This window comes from Ambystoma mexicanum, chromosome 1q (assembly GCF_040938575.1).
Source record: "Ambystoma mexicanum isolate Mex_15411 chromosome 1q, UKY_AmexF1_1, whole genome shotgun sequence".
In the NCBI taxonomy this organism is placed as follows: Eukaryota; Metazoa; Chordata; class Amphibia; order Caudata; family Ambystomatidae; genus Ambystoma; species Ambystoma mexicanum.
Window position 1 is genome coordinate 1,290,594,582 of NC_090922.1, and position 14,881 is coordinate 1,290,609,462.

General features: G+C 51.0%; 1 protein-coding gene across 2 annotated transcripts in view; it reads left to right on the plus strand.

The window, feature by feature from the left end:
- USP24 (ubiquitin specific peptidase 24) overlaps nucleotides 1-14,881 on the plus strand; it is a 2,799,104-nt gene that overhangs the window by 454,481 nt on the left and 2,329,742 nt on the right. For both annotated transcript variants that reach the window (XM_069642114.1, XM_069642115.1), the window contains exon 23: nucleotides 10,620-10,735. In XM_069642114.1, the coding sequence (XP_069498215.1) occupies nucleotides 10,620-10,735 (116 nt within the window). The remainder of the gene's footprint in view (nucleotides 1-10,619; nucleotides 10,736-14,881) is intronic.

Genomic DNA, 14,881 nt, shown 5'->3' on the forward strand with positions numbered 1-14,881 from the left:
CAGGTCGCTCAGAGAGCCAGGCAGTGGAGGAAGTTCCAGCCTCCCTGCGAGGCTTCGACTTCTCGTCCAGGATTTTCGCCATTCAGAAAAAGAAACAAGCGGACCTGAGAGTTGTTCTGGACCTTTCCACTTTCAACCTCTCCTTACCCCTGCAAAAAATTCAAGATGGTTACGCCAGCTTTTACAGCAGAGACATTGTACAAGGGAGACTCGATGTGCTCCCTGGACCTGAAGGATGCATACCTACACATCCCGATTTGGCAGCCCCATCGTTCTTTCCTACGGTTCAGGATCATGGGCTACCATTTCCAATACAAAGTCCTTCCATTTGGCCTCAACTCGGCCCCCAGGGTCTTTACTAGACTCATGAACGCTGTGGCGGCCCTCCTCAGAGCTCAGGGCCTCCACATTTACCCATACCTCGACGACTGGCTCGTCAGGGCTACATCTCTGGAAGCGGTGCGCCACTCTTCCCATGCCCTTATGAACACACTGCACGACCTGGGCTCCTTGCTCAACCTCAAAAAGTCACAGCTGCTCCTGACGCAGACTGACATTCCTGGCACTCATTTGGGACACGTGCTCCGAGAAGGGTTTCCCGTCCTAAGACAAGATCTCCGCCGTCAAGAGGGCCACCGCCCACTTCCTCAACAGAGAGGTGACCTCGGCATGGTGGTACCAACATCTCCTAGGTCTACTAGCGGCGGTTCTTTTAGCCGTGCCACACAAGTCTAAAGATGAGACGGATTCAGCTGCACTTCGCGGCCTCATGGAATCAGGAGCGGGGCTCGCAATCCGAGACGATCAACGTTCCTCCATCTCTCCACCCGGACCTAACTTGGTGGTCCATGGACTGCAACCTACAGGCGGGCAAGCCCCTTCGGCTGCCCTCTCTGCAGGCCACCATCACCACAGACTCCTCGCTCAAGGGCTGGGGAGCCACCCTAGATCTCTGTCCATGGCACCTGAACAGGAATACCACATCAATTGGTTGGAGCCGCACGCCATCTGGCTAGCGCTCAGAGCATTCCTACCACTTCTTAAGGGCAAGGCTTTCCTCATCCAGACATACAACTTGACCAACATGTACTACGTCAACAAGCAGGGAGGCACCACATCCCCTCCTCTGTGCAGACTGGCGATCAGCATGTGAGAATGGGCCTTGGAAAACAAAATTTACCTCTCGGCAGCCCACCTCCTACGGGAATCCAACCTGGAGGCAGACAGGCTCAGCAGCCTAGGAGCGGCCAATTACGAGTGGCAGCTAAACAATGTCCTTATTCAGGAGATCTTCAACAAGTTGGGTCACCCCCAAGTGGATCTCTTTGCTACCTGGCACAACAAGAGGTTCGCATCCTGGCAGGGTCAGGGCCCTGACTCTCTGGGCAACGCATTTCACCTCCAGTGGACTGGCATGAAAGCATACACCTTTCTGCCTACCACCCTGATCCACAGGGTAATTTGCAATATCAAGGAGTCTCCCTGACTCCTCATTGTGACAGCTCCATGGTGGCCAACCAGGGCATGGTTTTCGGAACTACTCAGCCTCTCGGAGGTGCCCCAATACACCTTTCGACAGGCTCAGCACATCTTCTGGCGCAGCAGGGGGGCCGAATCATCCACCCCATGCCAGGGAATCTAGCCGTCACAGCGTGGTACCTGAGCAGGAAACGCTTCGGCACCTTAGCCTATCACAGGCCAATCTGGAGATCATACAGAGCGCCAGGATAAAGGCCACCAGGGCCCAGTACAAAAGCAAATGGACCAGATTCTGCCACTGGGCAGACTCAAAGGTAATCAACCCCTTGGCCTGCAGTTTGGACAACGTGCTCCTCCTTTTCGGTGCACCTTGCTCATTCAGGCGTACAAGCGGACACCTGCCGCACATACCTTGCAGCCATTGGTGCTTACAGGAACTCTGAGGAAGGTATCTTTTCCTCCTGCAACCCTATAGTCAAACATCTGACTGGTCTTGTTAGGCTCTACCCGCCCGTCAGGAGACCGCACTCTGTGTGGGACCTTAACATAGTCTTGGGTGCTCTGGCGCACAAACCATGCGGCCAATGACGTCCACGGACATTAGGCTGGTCACCATCAAGACGGCCTTACTAGTCAGCCTTACCTCGGCTCGCAGAGTCAGCGATATCCAGGCGCTGGACGCCTCTGAACCATATACCACCTTTCACAAGGACAAGGTAGTCATGCGGACGCACCCGGCATTTCAGCCCAAGGTTCCATCTTCATTTCACTTGAACAAAGAAATAGTCCTTCGTACGTTCTTTCCCAATCCCAAGGATGAAGCACAGAGAGTGCTGCACAGCCTGGATGTCAGGCGTGCCCTAAAATTCTACTTGGACAGGACCAAGGGCTTCCGCAAGTCGGACGCTCTGTCACTTTCGGAGGCTCGAGGCCAGGCAATCAGGCTTATAAGGCCTTCATATCCTGCTGGATCGTCTCTGCCATCAGGAAGCGTACGAGGGCCAGCACAAGCAGCTCTCGGCCAACATGCATTCCCACGCAGTCAGGGCCAAGGCAACGGCCATCGCATTCCAGTGCCATGTCCCTTGGAAAGTCATAAGCAGGGTGGCCTCTTTGGCCTCTCCCTTGACTTTCTACAAGCATTACTGTTTGGATGCCGGCCCCAGATCTGATGCGGCTTTCGGACAGGCGGTTCTCAGTTCTTTGCTTAAGGAGGGTCTCCTCTCCACCCAGGGGCTACACTCAGTTGTAATCACTGATACAGTATGGAGGAAAGGGGACGGGACGTAAGAGTAATTATAAGTTACTCACCGTAGTGACTAACATACTCTTAGTCCCCTTTCCTCCATACGTCCCACCAACCTCCCCCCTTAATAATACTGGTGTCATTAGGCAATGTTATATCTATTGTCGACGTGTCAATGGGGACTGAGGTGTGGCAGCGGAGTCAGGGCAGAAGGCTTTTTCTGGTGAAAAAGGTTCCGTCTCTTGTCCCTTGGAAGGGACGACCATACAGTATGGAGGAAAGGGGACTATGTACTAAGAATACGTTAGTCACTACGGTGAGTAACTTATCATTTCTTAAACTGGGGGTTCCCAGAGATAGACCTATTCGCTACTCGAGAGAATGCACAATGCATAGAATACACATCCAAGTTTCCCCAGAAAGGTTCCAAATGGAACACACTACTAAGGAATTGGTCAGGGAACTGTGCGTGCACATTTCCACCACCACCTCTTCTCAACAAAGTAGTCCACAAGCTACACTGGGAACAAGTAATGCTTAGCCTGATAGCTCCTATGTGGGCAAGACAAACATGGTTCTCACACCTGTAGATGATGTCCATGTGTCCTCCCATGAAACTACTGTATCCAGCCACCATGTCACAGGATCAAGGATTAACACTCCACCTGTTCCCTCAGACATTGAACTTGGCAGCCTGGCTCCTGATGTCAGGAAATTTGGACACTTAAATCTAGATCAAGGATGTCTGGCGATTCTTAGAGGCACTTAAACAAAACACGCAGCACTGTATTTTAACAATTAGACCTGTTTTGTATTATGGTGCAAGACACAATCAATCCAATTGATTGCTCACCGTCAAATATAGTCCTCTATCTGCTATATCTGTTAGACTCAGGCTTAGTCTTTAACTCACTAAAAGTACACCTTGCTGCTCTCTCAGCATACACCACTTTACAAAGCAAGGTTTCATGGTGGAGAGTGCCTTTAGTGAAAGCTTACATGGTAGGTTTCAAGAAATTATACCCTCCAATTTCTAATCCTACTCCTGGCTGGGACCTGAATGTTGTACTTTCAGGGCTAATGGGTGCCCCCTTCAAGCCTATTCACAAAGCCAGTCTCCAATTTCTCACATATTGTACATTTCTTGTGGCCATTTCATCCCATCTGAAGGGTCAGTGAAATACGAGCACTATCAGTACAAGATCCCTATGTTATACACACAGGCAAGGGAGTGCTTCGTGCACACCCACGATTCTCACCAAAATGTATCTCTAAATTCCATGTGAACCAATCAATAAAACTTGTGTTTTTCCAACATACCACAAACCCAGCAGAACAAAGCTTTCATAACCTACATGTAAGGAGAATGATATATTACCTACCAAAGGACTCAAGCTATCAGAAAAACACTGTTTTTTTGTGTCCATAGCCACAGGAAGAGAAGGTGTCAATTTCGTGGGGTTTGGGTCCTCCGACGTATTCCATATCTATGACAGGTAATGTCCACAGCTGTGCTGCTTCGGAAAGTCTTTGGCGTCTGCGTCGATGACGTCGATGCGCCGTCCCCGAGGACCTCCTCCGACGGCCGACGTCACCCGATGTGATAAGTAGGACGCACGACGCCCATAGCCTCAGTTCCGTTTTTTCCGTGAACGTGTTCGCTTCGTGAATCTCGGTATGCCTCGACTCGTTGGAGTTGCTGTTTTCTATTCTTGGTTCGTTGAACCTGTTTGGTTGGTTGTGAAGACCTGTTCGTGGCGATGTCTTTCTCATCTTCGACTCCGCGTCCGGGCTTCAAGAAATGCGGGGACTGTGGGTCCAAGATGTCGGTCACGGACTCGCACGACGCCTGCCTCTGGTGCTTCGGGGAGGCCCATGATGCGGACGACTGTGTCAACTGCCAGTCGCTCACTGCAAAGGCCTTGCGGGAACACAAGAAGAAGCTGTCGGTTGGCCGGGTGTCTAAGCCCCAGAAGTCGAGGTCTGCGGGGCTTTCGACCGATGACTCGAGGGGTGACGCGTCGTTGTCGAAGTCCGGTGGGGTCTCCTTCCAGGAGTCGGTCTCGCCACTCCTCGGCCTCTTCTAGGCATTCCAGGAAGCGCCGGCATAGGTCGTCTTCCCCGTCCTCCTTCGAGGACTCCGCCCGTCGGTGGGTCGCTTATCCCTCCATGCAAGCAATACCGGAGGAATGGGCTTCCTTCGGGAAGCAGATCCTAGCGATTCTGGAATTGTAGGGCACTGGTCCGTCCGCACCTCCGAGTGGAGTCTGTCGGCACCGGTCGAGAGACACCGCCCGTACGCCTTCCGGCTCGGGTGGTCGGCACAGCTCACGGGAGAGGTCCCGCTCGGACAAGGGTAGCCGTTCTCGCCATGGCCGTTCCAGGTCCAGGTCCTCGATGCACTCGAGACCGCGTGATCCTGTGCCGTCTTCGATGAAGACGTCGATGCCTGTGGCGCCGAGGTAGTCGACAATTTCTCTCGAGGTTCCGTCTTCGAGGGGGTTGTCGATGCCGTCGGCGCCCAGGTTGTCGAGAGACACGCTCGGAGCTCCGGCTTCAAGGACTGTCGATGCCGCAGATGCTGGAGGCGTTGCAGCTGACGCCGATTCGCTCGACGTCAACGCCTTTTCTGCCGGCGCCTTTCGAGGCGATGGTGACGGAGGGGCCCCGTGGCACGGTGTTTGCCCCTAAAAAGGCTATGGCTAGGGTCCGGCACTGCTTTGGTCCGCAGAGGTCTTCCTCTCCCCGACTGGAGTACATTTCAGAGGGTGATGAAGGCTCTGATGGCGGCCTGGTTCCGGTTACGGTTCCAGGTGACCTTATCTCGGGCCATAGTCAGTTTGATGACCTGAGGCAGTCACTGCATGATGGCAGTGGACTGGACACCTCTCCGGAGGTGGAGTTTTGTCGGCCGGAGCCTGGCACTCATTCCGATTAGTCATATCGGCGCCTTATGTCTCGGGTTACCGAGTACTTGGGTTGGTCAGCTCCCCCAGGGGAGTTCGTTCAGGATGATCTCACGGACATCCTTGATCTCGGTCCACCCACTGACCCAGTTTTGCCTTTTTCTATGGCTCTGCAGAGAAGGGTGGCGGCGGCTTGGACTGCTCCGGAGAGTCTCCCGGCAGTGGGCAAGTCGTTGTCGCGAAAATACGTCCAGCCAGTAGCGACCCCTGTACTTGTCTAGGCACACCACCCCGGAGAGTTTGGTGGTGCAGGCAGCTACGGCCCCGGCAAAGCAGGCTCGTATCCTACCATCCCTCCGGATAGGGACGACAAACGTTTGACGGCTGGGCGAAGAAAGTGTTTTCTTCAGGGGGTATGGCGCTTCAGACGGCCAACTCCATATGTGCCTTGTCTAGTTTCACACACACTCTGTGGAACTGTGTTGCATTAGCGGCTGATCATATTCCCGAAGGGGACGAAAGGGATGGTTTCCTTGCTATGGTTCAGGATGGCAGGGATGCTATGTGTGAGGCCGTTCAGTCGGGTTTGGACTTGGCGGATTGTGTCAGCCGGTCCATGGCGGCGAGCACCGTAATGCGCAGGTTTGCGTGGTTGCGGAAGTCTGGGTTCGCTCCTGATGTGCAGTCCCGGCTCCTACACATTCCTTTTGACGGTGAACACCTTTTTGGAAGCAAGGCTGACGAGAGCCTTGAGAGGTTGCAGACCTCCAAAGCTGCAGCGAAATCGTTGGGTGCTGCAGTTCGCCAACCTCCGCCTTTTCGTCCTAGGGGACAGCAATGGAGGGGAGGTTCCTTTCGCTATTACTCATCCTTCAGTAAAGCGAGAGGAGCTAGCAGTCAAAGAGGCCATCGTAAGAGTGCCAGAGGTGGAAACAGAGGTACTCGAGGTGCCAAGGCCGCTCGGGCAGTTGCCTCTTTGCCCTCAGGCAACGCCGCAGCCGCCACCACTCAGTCATGAGGCCAGATCCCATGGTTCGCCGGTTGGGGGAAGGCTGGCGCAGCATCTTGTAGAGTGGCAAGCCATTACTTCGGATGTGTGGGTTCTGGAGATCATAATCCACGGCTGCTGTCTTCCTTTTCGGCAGAGGCCTCACGACAATCCACCAGGGAACCTCTCTTTGAAGAGTCTGGATCCGCTCCTTGCTCAGGAAATTCAAGCCCTGCTGGAGAAAGGCGCCATAGAACTGGTGCCTGTAGCGGAGAGGAACAAGGGATGGTATTCCCCTTATTTTTTGATTTCAAAGAAAGACGGGGGATTGAGACCCATCATGAACTTGCGCGGTTTGAGCAAACTCCTCAGGAAGGACAATTTTAAGATGGTAACTCTTTCTCAGGTCCTCCAGGCCCTTCAACTTCAGTACTGATTGGTGTCTCTCGATCTCAAGGATGCTTACTTCCATGTGCCGCTTCATCCCAAGCACAAGAAGTACCTGAGGTTCGCGGTTGCTGACTCGCACTTTCAGTTTCGGGTCCTGCCGTTCGGATTGACCTCCGCCCCGAGGGTTTTCACCAAGCTCATGGTGGTGGTGGCAGCGCATCTCACGAAAGGGGGGATTCACGTCTACCCCTACCTGGACGATTGGTTGATCAGGGGGAGCTCTCCCGAGCAAGTCCTGGATCATCTGTCCGTCACGTGCCACTCCCTTCACAGGCTGGGCTTCTCCCTCAATTTAAAGAAGTCCCATTTGACACCAATGCAGCGGCTCCAGTACATCGGAGCAGTGCTCCACACGTCCCTGGGGCAGTGTTTTCCTCCTCGGGTGAGGGCTCTTCACATTCAGCAGATGGTGCACAAGTTTCAGTTTGCCCAGACTCTCCCAGCGTCTGAGTTCTTGAGACTGCTCGGCCTCATGGCATGCTGCATTCTTCTGGTGCCAGAAGCTCGTCTGCGGCTGAGATATTTGCAGTCGGCACTCAAGCTCCAGTGGTCTCAGTCCTCTGGCAGGCTGTCGGACCCTGTTCAGGTGCCGCCCTCGGTGGCCCGGGACCTTCTGTGGTGGGTTTTCGAGGGCAATCTGATGAAGGGGGCCCCTTTTAGGCTGCCCTGGCCAGAGGTGACGATTGTGACGGACGCATCCCTCACGGGATGGGGAGCTCATGCCAACGAGCTGACAGTCGACGGTCGTTGGTCTCCGTCGGAGTCCAGACTCCATATCAATCTGTTGGAGCTGAGGGCCATCAGGCTAGCCCTGAAGGCTTTTCTGCCGACTGTGCACGGGAAGAGTGTCCTGATTCGATGGACAACACGGTGGCCATGCACTACCTTAACAAAAAGGGGGGGGCAGGGTCACTTCCGCTGTGCAGGGAGGCGATGCAGCTCGAGCTCTGGGCCATCCAGCAGGAAGTTTCGATCTCGGCAGTTCCTCTGGTCGGAGACGACAACGAGACGGCGGACGTTCTGAGCAGGCAGAGCACCATCTCTCACGAGAGGGAGCTGGCTCAGGAGATTCTCCTGGTAATCTTTGCCCTTTGGGGGACCCCTCAAGTGGATCTCTTCGCCTCCAGTGTCAACCCGAAGTGCGAAAGGTTTTGCTCGCGGGAATTTCCTCCAAAAGGAGCCTTAGGAGACGCGTTCGTGGTGGAGTGGTCGTTCCCACTGCTATACGCGTTTCCTCCAGTCCCCGTCATCCCGCAAGTGTTGCGGAGGTTACGGAGGTTCGGTTCGCGGATGATCCTCATTTCTCCGGCATGGGCCCGGAGGACGTGGTACCCGGACCTTCTAGACTTGTCCATCTGCCCTCCACGTCGTCTTTCCTACCGAGACGATCTGCTCTCACGGCAGGGGGGGGGGGGTCAGGTTCTCCATCCAGAGGTCAGATCCCTCAATCTTCACGCTTGGCTTCTGAAAGGTTGAGGTATAAGGATTGGAACCTACCTGAAGACGTGATGGAGGTGTTGCTCTCGGCCAGGCGGCCGGCAACAAAGTCTCTGTACCGTTGCCGTTGGAGAAAGTTCTGCGACTGTTGCAGAGTTCAGAATGTGGATCCTTTTGAATGCGACATTCCCATGGTTTTGTCTTTTTTGCTTTCTTTGGCCCACAGGGGCTTGCAAGTGGGGACCATTAAAGGATACCTGGTGGCGCTGTCCATATTTAAGCGCTCGTCTGAAGAGTGTTCCTATTTTAAGATTCCTTTAATTTTGCAATTTTTGAAAGGGCTCACTAATGTGTTCCCTCCGTCACCTTTTTTGGTGCCAGGTTGGGATTTGAACCTTGTTCTTAAGTTTCTTATGGGTGCTCCGTTTGAGCCTTTACATTCTTGCCCTTTGAGGCTGTTGACTCTGAAAACTGTGTTTTTGGTTGTGGGTACTTCCGCACGCAGAGTGAGTGAGTTACAGGCACTTTCAGTTAAGCCACCCTTCACTGTGTTTCACAAGGACAGGTTTGTCCTTAGAGTTCGTCCTTCTTTTCTTCCGAAGGTGGTTTCGGATTTTCATTTGAGTCAGAAGGTTGTTCTTCTGGCGTTCTATCCTCCTCCACATCCTGGTAAGGAAGAGGAGAGGCTCCATAGGCTTGATCCTCGGAGAGCGTTGAGCTTTTATATTTCGCGCATGTCCCGGACATGTTTCATATTTTATATTTGTTTGAGGTTTTATTACTAAAGCAATCATAGTAAAGAAAGAAAAAAATATTCAGGTTTTGGATCCTGCCTCTCGTAGCTGTCTGCTTCCCTTTGACCTGGTATGGCCTGCATACCTGAACCTGGTACTGTCATTCCTGATGGGTTCAACGTTTGAGCTAATGCCCACCTTGTCCTTTTCAGTTCCTGAAACAGTTTTTATAGTGGCAATTACATCAGCTAGGTTGTTGGCGAACTGCAAACTCTATCGAGGAAGCTTCCTTACCTAATATACTCTTGATAGAAGATTACACTTTGTTAAAAGATAAAACTGCCTATCCACCGCCACATCCTTCCAGAGAGGACAAAATGCTACACTGGTTGGACCACAAAAGGGCATTAAGTTTATATGTTGCTAGGGTCAAAGACAAACAAGATGACCAGCTGTTAGTAACCTATGCAGGTGTGAAGCAGATTTTTGCAATGTCCAAACAGACCATTTCAAGATGAATCATACTCTGTATTCAAGAGTGTTACTGTCTGGCAGGGAAAGAGGTTCCTTCTGTGCATACAGCTCACCCCATTAGAGGTCTATCGCCCACATCTTCTTTACATTAATTTGTCCCCATTTTGCGGTATTTGCCAGGCTTCCATATACTCCTTGACGCAACCTGCATTCAAAAACTCTGAGGATGCTTGAGTTGGTTCAGCAGTCCCCCATAGCTTCTTGATTTAAGGGCGATGTCCTCGCTCCTTGCCGCCTCTGGAGTTTTGGAGCACTGCTTTGGGACTATGAGGACGACTCTGGGAGGTCACTATAAGTAAGAATGAACAAATTGCTTACCTGTGGTAATGTTTTTTTATGATTGGGGGTGGGGGGGGATCTCCTCACTCGGATTCCTTTGCCCTCTGAGCTATTCCCTCTGAGCGATATTGCCTCTTTGGCCTAGGATGAGAAATCAATTTCCAATCTCTTTAAAGCAGTTCCCTCTGCTCACACGGGATGGAGGGTGAGAACAGAGGTCACAGGGCATGCTGTTTTTCCATATGTCCTGCAGAAGCTGAATTTCGGAGCAGAGGATGGTACTGCTGGGTCCATTTAGTGCTGAGACACATGCCTCCCTCAGATAGGAAGTAGTTCCTGATGCCAGCTTAGCCCGCCAGGATATCTATCGAAAGATGAGAAATCTGTTGGAGAATCCTTTCATCAGTAAGAACATTAACCCAGTTAAGTAACTTTTTCTTCTCTCGGTTACATTGTTACATAGCTCTCTACAAAGGTTTGTGCGAAAATGTCCCTAACAAAGTTGAAAAAGAATTAAATGTATGTTCAAACGCATAATTAAAATGTGTGTCTTCATTTGGTTTTAGGTAGCCAGCTCAGCACTAGGTGGTCCCACACTAACACATGCTGTTACCAGGGCAACAAAAATGCTTACTGCAACTGCTATGCCTACTGTAGCAACGTCTGTACAGTCGCCTTACAGGTACATTCTAGATTAACTTGAGTAGATTAGCTGCACACTTGTAATAAAATGAACAAATTAATATTTATTGTATTAATGTCAGCTAGCCCTATCATACATTGAGTTGCATGATTTTAAAGTGAACATTAGTCCTTGTCAATTTGGGTAACCCAATGGAAATAATGAAAACTGTCTATACATAATAGTATTGTAATGGCCGGTGATGAGGAGACATTTGTGCCGTTATTGCGTTGTGTTTATTGTTTAATGAAACAAACTCTGGAATTCTTTGAACCTCAAATCATTGCTGAGAATTCTGCTCATTGCAGATAATCCTGTTTATTGCATCCAGATGCTGTCCCCCTCCACATAGCTGCATCTTAAGTATCTTTTCTCTGCCCAAAGTAATGGGAAGGGCAATCCGCAATCATGGAGTTCATATGTATATATCTTATTTTTAGCATGTACATACATTGTGATTTGCTTGCAACCGCTGTAGATCCCTCACTGCTCTGGGTGTTGAAGTGCTCACTTGTGAGGACTCAAGTTAGTAAAAGTCTTTTACTTAGTCCCAAAGCAACTGCACCTTCTGAACAGACGTACACTCTATCCCTTCTGGTTAGACATGGTCCAACACTGTGCTGAATATTGAAGTGCAGGTTCCAGGTTGGCCATGCTGCTTAAATCTGGGTTTGTCAAGATATGTTTCAAGGGATCAGGCTGTTTGCCAAGGAATGGGAGCAAATAACAGTTGTGTCCTCCATTGTGTGCCAAGGTGCTATTGTCTCCCATTCTTGCGAAAACGAACCCCAACCCTCTACCTGTGCTCAGGCTCTACCAAAGGGAGGCATTGTATTAGGATTCATACCATACACCTCTGCCATGGTCTCCAGTTGCTCATGTGGGTGAGGGAGAAATGGTTGGGGAAGGAGAGGAACAAGACAAGGTGTGCTGAACTTGTGCATGTCGTTTTCTAGGTTGTAGTGATTTTTCTACTAGAGGCATTTTATTTCCAGATGAAAGACCTCAATACTCTGTCAGAATGTATTGGCTGGTAGGTGGTGTTTGCAAGTTGATTCGAGAGATGTCGAGTTGTGACTGTTTTGTGTGTGGAGAGCGTTTGGTTCTGAGCATTTGGTTGAGCATGAGGTTGGTATTGAATTAGGTTCTTTCGTGTGGTTTGACGTTTTAGGAGCTTCCTTACTGGCCTTTGCTACAGAGAGGTTTTCATGTGTTGGTCCTTTTACTTTTATTCTGGTTTTGTGTGGTGTTGGAAAATAATGGTTGACTGGCTGCACATTTATGGCAGGCTAGTGCAAATTGATTTGACTTTGATTTTTCCTGAAGGTTTTTTTTTCTGTTTGTTACTTGTTCTTTCTGCTGGGATTTTTGGTTGCAAAGCTGGCGCCTTGTCATTAGATGGTAGTACCAGGCGGGCTATACTGTATAGAATGCTAGCCCAAAATGTTTTGAGTTTTGTTTTTGTAAGTTTGTTCCTTGTTTAGTGTTGGTTCATTATGTTAGTCTGGTATGATTTTTGCTTGTGCGGGTTCCTGGTCATCGGATGGTGGCGCTTTTGTATCTGCATACTGCAATTACTGACGTCCAGTCCCCTTACTCCCATACTGCATGGGCGTCCCTCGCCAGGGATGGGAGATCGAACCTTTTTCACCAAAAAATCCCTTCTTCCTCTTTAAATTTAGAGGGGCCGCCTTGGGAGCATGCGCTCCCCTGACTCCACCCACCGGTGCCACTCCTCAGTCCCCCTTTCTGCGTCGACAGGAATGGGCCGATTTCACCAGCGCTCCTGGGTTTGACTTCGGCCATGTAATAGCATGCACTCTTCCCCAGATACTTTCTTCTGTCTTTTATCAATCAGGTACTTGGTCCTCTGGTGCCACGCTCCTCCCCGGCGCGTGTCTACTTCAGCGGGCTTCAGCAAGTGCCCAGCCTGTGAGGGGCTCTTCCCGACATCAGATCCCCATGCTCTTTGCCTATGCTGCTTTGGCCCCGACCACGGATGGGAGGGTTGTACAGCGTGCAACACACTTTCTACACATGCTCTAAAGAACAGACTAGTTAGGTGGAGGGAGCTCTTCGAGAAGTCGCCTCCATAGGACTTGGACTTCGTCAGACATAAGTCAAGGCCCAAGGGAGGACTGCTCTTTTCCAGTGCACCCCGCAAGGGCGACTCCTTTCCAAGGAAACACCCTGATAGGATGTACCTCTAAGGTTCTCACACCAGCACAGGTACCAAGGCTAATTCAGCTACTGGCCGTCAGGCCGAGGGGTCTTTAGATCCTTCCGGAAACAGTGCTGACGGGCCGAAAGGTACTTTTACCAGGTGTACACCCGAGGGGCTACGCCCTTTTACCGGCAACATGTCTGTGAGGGGGTGCCTGCATGCAGCACTACTGGTGATACTGCCGAGGGTGACATGCCTACCAAGCCTCGGCCTGAGGGTAGGTCTCATGTTCCATCGCCAAGAGTCCTGGAAGTGACTGGGCCCAGTGAGCCAAGTACCACAACTTCGGCACGTGGCAGGCAGCATGACAAGAGGGCCGCCGGGCCAGACAAGATGACCGGTCATCCGATACCGCCTCGAGGAACGGAGCAGGTGGGAGAACGGGTTACAAGGTAAGACTGGTGTCAACCAGGTACGTGGCCTACAGTTTATCCTTCTGCAGCACAGAGCAGTGTTAGGGAGAATTCTCATTTATGGCTATTTCCCTCACCTAATGAGACCCTGAGCAGCTTTGCTGGATTTCTGGGGTTTATTTTTTTCACCAGGTAAGAGTGTGAGCCTTTTTTCCCACTCTTACATGTGTTTTGCCATGTGTATTTCAACTGTTTGTGTGATCTTGGGCTTTGGAGCTACACCACTCCATGAGCCCCACTTTCTGTGTGTTAGACACAGCACCTTCAGTGCAGTGACACAGGGTTGTCTTTGAGACTTCCCCCTGACTCCATTTTTCTGGGGCTGACTACCGTCGCCATTAACTTTATATAGTGATTTGAACTACAGACCCAGTGCACCCCATCTTACATGGAGTATTGGAAACGGTTAAATCCTATCCCTTGTTGTCTGTGCCTCTCTGAGCTTTATTTCTCTCTCTTAACATTAAGACTTGGCTGGTGGCAGTGGTATCTACCTCATCTTTTCTACTGCGATTATATTATATAAACGTGGTACTTGTATTAGCCTCGAACTTAAACCCGCTTGACCAAATACTTTTTAATTTGGCTCTGGTCGGGTTTTATCACCATTTCTTTTTGTTAAAGTCCTTCTTGTGTTTTACTTTGTGCTGCAAACCAGGTTTGCCTTCTTTGTTCGCCGACCTTTGGCAGGCTTCTGACCAGAAACCCTCCTTTGGCGCCTGGGTGTCTAGGTGGGCTGAATGTGAGGGAAGGGCATAGTCACCCCCTGCACAGGGTCTCCTGGGAAACCCAAGTCGCACTTTGTCTTGATTGGCTGAGGTGGTTGTCTGGGACGGACAACCCCCCCTGCTGAGTGATTGACAGCCAGGCTGTGTGAATGGGGGATTTTGGGTTAAAAGGCAGGACTCTTGGGCTGGAAGTCATTCGCCACTGGAACTGAAAAGAACCGAAGAGAAGCAGAGAAGAAGACGGCTGCTGCAACTCCCGAGTCCCAGTGAAGCCCTGCTGCAGTCCTGAGCTATCTACCCTTCAACGACCAGAGAAGATCCAGTCCGGAGTCATCTTCCCTTGAGCCTGGTGGGATCAACCAGCTCACCTTCAACAGTCAGAGGATCCTCTTCTTGTTCGAAATCGCTGCACACAGCTGTAGTGGTCCGGATAGCCATCTGAAGAGCCTCTCCTGTTTTAAAGGAGCGCACCTTTTATTCACATTTGATTTGCTGTTGCCGGCCTCATCCCCGGGTAGTACAGATCGCTCCAGACGTCGTCCTTCTTGTCCCCACGACTGAAGCTTCAGGAACCGTGAGTCTGCAGGAACTACCAGGAACAACTGCCGTGGCACCAGCTTTTCTTCATACGAATAAGGTACTGTGTCCGACCTCGAGGAACTAGGGTGAACCCTTTTCTCCTCACCAAAGGCTTGTCCCTATCTTCCTTCCCTCTTATAACTTTTGCCTCTCTTTTGGCAATATCCAAGTACTCCTGGCAATCTCAAATCGTGAACTGTTC